The sequence below is a fragment of the Chinchilla lanigera genome, unplaced genomic scaffold (assembly GCF_000276665.1).
Source record: "Chinchilla lanigera isolate Chin_1 unplaced genomic scaffold, ChiLan1.0 scaffold00033, whole genome shotgun sequence".
NCBI lineage: Eukaryota > Metazoa > Chordata > Mammalia > Rodentia > Chinchillidae > Chinchilla > Chinchilla lanigera.
In genome coordinates this window covers 17,409,500-17,415,084 of record NW_004955434.1, presented here as the reverse complement: position 1 = coordinate 17,415,084, position 5,585 = coordinate 17,409,500, and the positions used below count along the sequence as shown (strand labels likewise).

The window sequence follows — 5,585 nt, the reverse complement described above, 5'->3', positions numbered from 1 at the left end:
CAGAGAGCCGGGAGCCGGGCGCGGGGTGCCCGGGGCGGACGCGCCTGCCACCCGCGCCGCTGCCTGGGCCGGGAAGTGTGGCAGTGCAGAAACAGCACTTGTACACAATCTAGGACTGCTCTCGGATCGCTTAAAAACACAAAAAGCGGCCAAAACAGCCCCTGCGAAAAATCCACAAATCTGTGCCCGAGACACGTGAAGTCAGCGGCCCGGGGTTGTTAGCAGACTCCAGAGCTCTTTTATGTAGGGCCGTACAGTGCGATGGTACGTGGCTTTGAAACCATGGGTTTATTTGCTTGTCTGTGCGTCCTTCTCAGCCCCGGGGATGGCTTTCATTTCCTGTTCGTGCGTTGTAAAGTGGCTGTTTTACCCCTTTCCGAAGTGTCATTTCTGCTTTACAGGTTGAGCCACGGTGCTGGATTTGCAGGACTCATGCAAACGTGTATTTTTAAATGTTGGCAACGCTAGTACATGTGACACGCTTTTATGGCGGGAATCGGCGAATAACCTTGTGAATCTAAACACCGTGCCATCTAGCACTTTTCCGGCTGGACTCCTTCCTTTCTCCCGTCCCCTCAGTGGTGGAAAAAATTACAATACAAATAATACTTTAGTTGCACCTTGTAGTTCATTCCCTTTCTGGAAGCATTCTTTTCTTCACTTTAAAGTTCAGCTTTGTTGCATATTCGCACTTAAAAATTTATAGTTTAAAAGTGAGAATTACCGACTGGAATGTTGGCGTTTTTAAAAACCGGTGTTCCTTCTAAAGTTTAGTGCTCTCACCCACCCGTCCCCATCCCGTAAGTTTCCCCGCTGGATCCTGAGGCCCCCCTTCTTAAAAAAAGATTATGATGGATTTCTTCCAGCTCCTGTTAATACTTTTCATTGCCACCCCGCTGTTTTTGCTCCGGCCCCCCCAACTCTGTGTGTGTGGGTCTGTGTGTCCGCCTTTCCCCTTGTGCTCTTCGCCGGTACGTCTGGGACACATTTTAATGCGCAGTACCCCATCCATTAAGTTGTGGTTGAATGCAGTGTGTGGGGAGTTGGCAGCTTTCAGGTTGAAGGGGGCGGGGAAGCCAGCTTCGACTTTGACACGAGATGCCGAAGTGGCGTGATTGGAATTGTTATCAGGGCTGTGAACATGGCCATCTTCTCCAGGTTGCCCGGACTGCCATTGAACTTGAGAGGGACAGACAAGATCCCCACCCCACCCCCACGCCCAGTACAGTAGCTGGCAGGGAAAAGGCGCCAAAATACACAAGATTAACTCCGACTTTCTTTGAACAGATCCTATAGCACCATCCTTGGTCACTTTTAACTTCCAACAGGCAGGAAAAAGTTAACTTTTGAACCCGTACTTGAACAGACATTTAAATCAGCCCTAACGTGGAGTAAGTCCAGAAAATCGTACATGCATGCTTATGTGCTTAGAAAAGAATGCACGTATAAATAAGCAGGGTGCATGTGTGTTTGTGGCTGAGGAGTTCCAGACTGAATCGAAGCACAAGTAGTGAGTCTTTCCAGAGCAGTACTGCATGGGGAAGAGCACCGTGGGGCCGGGAAGCTGACCTTTAAGCAGCCTAAGTAAAAACTGCAAAGAGTTGTGAAACACAAAACGTTGTGGTTTCCAGTTTTACATCTGAGGTTTGATGTTTTCATTTAATGGTATGAGAGACGGAGAAAGCTCCAGCGCTGAAAAGTCCCTATTAAATCATATGTGGGCAGAGGTCAAGCGCTCTAACTCACTGATACAATATACTGCAGAACCCTGCCTAGTGATGGGAGCACAGCAAAAAGTGCTTGAGCAATAAAAGTATTAGAACAGTAATTATCCTCCGTGGTTGAGTCTGCATTCTTGTGCACTGGGAAAAGGTTTTTACTGGCCCTGATGAATTTTAAATCTGAGTATTGTTGAAAGCTATTTTAATAGGAAATTGATTAGCTGAGTGTTTCCTACAATGAATGGTGACAGATTCATTGTTTGATGTCCAAAATAAATTCCTTTTATTCTTTAACAGACAGAGGCACCCATTTAATTTTAATATGGTCAGACATAGCAGCAGCATAATTTTGAGTGCATGTGATATCACAAACATCTGTAACTTTGCTTTTGGAGTTTGTGGCATCAACACAGTTTGACATTATTGCTTTGAAATTTATTAGCGTGTTGTACTGTTAAAATGTTTCAGATACATTCAGAGATAAGCTTCCGGAACATGTATTTTGTTTAGGCCCAACTGTGCTTTTTCTTTGTAATTGTGCAGTTGTTTCTTAAACTTTAATGCAAAGGCACAATTCTGATGTTGCGCTCTATATTGTTTTTATTTTGAGGTAGAATAGCAGTTTTCAAAGGAAGACTGGGGAGAAGGGGACAGAAAGTCTAAGCTGTCTACAGTCCATTTGGTGTACTAAGTACAGAATATGAGGGCCACTTGGCCCTTTTGGACAGAGCTTTCTAAATGTCTCCTTAAAACTGATCATTTTCGCATGTCACAAAGCATGTGTGAATGGGTAGCAAAATCCATTTTACATACAGAGATAAGATGGTGCACAGTCTTAAAGGGTAGCTGTTCTGAAAAGGGCAGTACTGTAACTGCAGCTCTCAGCATCAGCAGAGAGCACCCTGCCTGAGTGAGTGTGCGAAACCTTTGTAGTACTGTGAATAAAGCCAGGCAACTTACTACTGTGATTTGCAAAGTTTAAACCAAGCAGAAGTTACAGGCCAGCTGCTGACTTTGTAATTAGGGAGCACATGTTTTCCAAAATTGGGGATCTTTGTGGAGGAGCTAGGTTTATCTCTGTAGAGAGGTGAAAACGGCTAAGCTTAATGGAGGAATCTGGCCCTGCTGGCGTTCAGATTCAGACTTGCTGCTTGTAAATGTAGACATACACATTTAGTGGGATTAAAAAAAAAAATACTTGAGTATAGGCATTTCTGCAGTGACATTATTAACGGCGTCATTTCTCTCATTTGGTTTTGTCGTCGGGGGAGACCAAACAGCTCCCAGAGGAGGGAAAAAAGTCCAAGGTTATTTATTCATTTCAGTGAAAGGCGAAGGGCTGGCAAGGGGGGTGGGGAAACTACCCGGCTGTGAATTCTCCAGTGGGGAAACACTGCTACCCTAATTTGACAGTAGTATTTTTAAGGGCTCGGAGAGCCGGGTATGGTTTTGCAATTCCCAGCAAGTTCAGGCAATTTCAGTACTTGTTGCTTGTTTATGTATGTATTTTTGAGTGGATTTTGGTGTTGCTCTTTGTGTATATTCATTTGTGTTTTCCAGGCTACATATATGTGATTTTTAAAATTATTTTTAGATTTTTATTTATTTGTTGCAGGGAGGTTGATGTGGAAGGAAGCTCCCTGGGTAGGGTGCAGGGGATACTTGCAGTTTTGCAGGCCTGTTTCCTGGGGTCAGGGGGTCATCTGTCTCTTTTGTATTCAGTTTTTAAATACTGATATTGACGATGCAGCCAGGGTGTGTGAAATTAAGCCTCCCTGCAGATCACAGGCAAGAGCTGAAGAATAAAAAAGGCACTGGGTGTATTGAACACTGCATCTTTTTTTTTAAAAAAAGCTCCAGGAAACCCTCGTGGAACTGCCCAGGCTGCGCAACCTGTCCCTGCAGTTTCTCTGAGAAGGGTGAAAGAAAAGCAGTGCTAGCAGGCACTTGAGGAAGCAAACTCACTCCTCTCTAGAGGTCAGTGAAAGGCGCAAACTGGGCAACAAGGTTTATTTTTAAATACACAACCGACTTTTGAAACTTTCAGTCACCTGAAGCACTGCATTTGTTTTAGAACTGAAGAAACCCTTTTTGTCAGAAAAGGAACTCTCCCCCTTCCAAGGTGGCAGAGAGTGGGTAAAATAGGGAGATCGTTAGGAATACCGACAGATCCGATTTTCCAGCTGCTGAGGGGGCCGTTCACTTCCTTCCACCTCCTCAGCCAGGGCTGGGGTGACTGTAAGTGGCCTGTCACACCGCTGCTTTACCCCTTTCCATCAGATAGGAGGCAGGCGGAGTTCGGAAGAGATCAATCCCAGACTCTGAGTGCTTGGCCCTTTTTGGCAGTATCAGACACTTTTCAGAAACTTTGAAACCACTCCTCCCACTGCAGCACAGGCATGCTGGAAGGAAGGGAAAGTGAACAGAACTCATGGTCCTTCCTGCTTCCTCTTCTCTACTCTTTGGAATTCAGAAGATTATTATTTCTCCAATCAAAGGTGGCTGACAGGAACTTAGAGAAAACAGAGCAGTCAGATGTTCCACGTACCCAAATTCACCAAGCCCTCAATTACCGAAGACTGGTTCTTCCTGGGGAGACCCACGGTGGTGACCTTGGCAGTGGCTGGACAGGACGGCGCTGGGTGGGGTCGGCCACGCAGGCCCTGGCTCCCAGACCTGGGAGTCAGAGCCATCCCTACCGGGCCCCCTTCGGGGAGGGCTGTGCGCATCCCTCCTCCTTTAGGTCTTCCTTGTCTCGCCACTACGCCTTCCTTTTCCTTTCTCTTGGAAACCAGTGAGAACCCAAAAGTACCAAGTATCTTCCGTGGTCAACAAAGTGTACCCAGTCATAAGCACTGGACAACCCTGGGGCACCTCCGGGAGATCTGAACCCGAGGGCATGGGCCGCAGAGGCCCCAGGAGCCTTCACTTGTCTGGGGTCTTACCTGGGTCTGACGCTGCTTCTTTGCGCCTGGTGTTGCTTGCAGCTTTTGCGAATTCTTCCGGGTAATGGTTGTCAATTTCTCATTTTTGTTCCTTTTTTAAGCTTGTGAGAAACTTTTGGAGACAACCTAGTGTTGTTGGCAAAAGGAGATGGTTTCTGTAGGGAGAGGAAAGCAGTAAGGGGAGGAGGGGAGCACTGTCTGGAGACACTTGCCCGGAGCTCAGCGCTAGGCCCCTTTGCCAGGGCACGGCGGCGGCGGGTTCTGGGCTCTGGCTGGAGAGAGTGCTCTTCTGGGTGCCAGGATTTCACTGGGGTGGTGTGGTGGGGAGGGGGCAGACGAGAGGGGAGGGAGGAGTGGGGAGGAGGGAGAGATGGAGAGAGAAGAGAGAGAAGAAGAGAAGGGAGAGAGAGAAGGGGGACAGAGCAGAGAGGGGGGAGAAGGGGACAGAGGATTTTTAAAGAGACCCCAAAGAATGGCTCCTCTAAGAGTCCAGGCGTTCAAAGAGGTGTGTTCAAGGACAGGAGCGCATTCGTGCCAAAGGGAATGTCTTTTATGGTAAATTAACTCCAGTTAAATTGAATATTTGTTCAAAGGGAAACTCCAGTAGTTAAAGCTGGTATTATCAGTGCGGCGTCCCCGCCCCCTCCCCACGGACTCTGGGGAGCGAGCACAGGGGTGCAGCCTAACGTGCAACGCAGAGTGATGCTTCGGGTTTGCAGGCGTGTTTGAGTCCCGGATGAGGTTGCCTAAAATTTATGAGAAAGAAATGAGTATTTATTTGGATTAACCCCAACTGTCACCTCGTTTCTTTCATCTCTAAAGACTGTCAACTTTATCCCAGCTTTTCAAAACGACGAGGTGGCGGGCACAAAGGAAGCGATCGCGGCCGGACGGCGCAGGCCGGGCGGGGGAGGAGCGG

At 47.5% G+C, this 5,585-nt stretch overlaps 1 protein-coding gene and 1 long non-coding RNA gene across 7 annotated transcripts in view; one reads left to right on the top strand and one right to left on the bottom strand.

Annotated features, from left to right (window-relative positions):
* The window catches only part of LOC102015660, a 38,234-nt gene extending 32,655 nt beyond the window's left edge, over positions 1-5,579 (bottom strand). Inside the window, exons 1-2 of the long non-coding RNA XR_001234795.1 lie at positions 5,467-5,579; positions 4,667-4,821 (exon numbers count right to left, since the gene is read on the bottom strand). This is a non-coding gene — a long non-coding RNA (uncharacterized LOC102015660). The remainder of the gene's footprint in view (positions 1-4,666; positions 4,822-5,466) is intronic.
* The window catches only part of Nfib (nuclear factor I/B), a 411,316-nt gene that overhangs the window by 188,419 nt on the left and 217,312 nt on the right, over positions 1-5,585 (top strand). Inside the window, exon 1 of one of the 6 annotated variants that reach the window (XM_005388694.2) lies at positions 4-264. The exons of the other annotated variants lie outside the window; for them this stretch is intronic. Coding sequence (XP_005388751.1) covers positions 262-264 — 3 coding nt within the window. The 5' untranslated portion in view covers positions 4-261. Of the gene's footprint in view, positions 1-3; positions 265-5,585 lie in introns of those variants that run through there. 6 annotated transcript variants of the gene reach the window in all.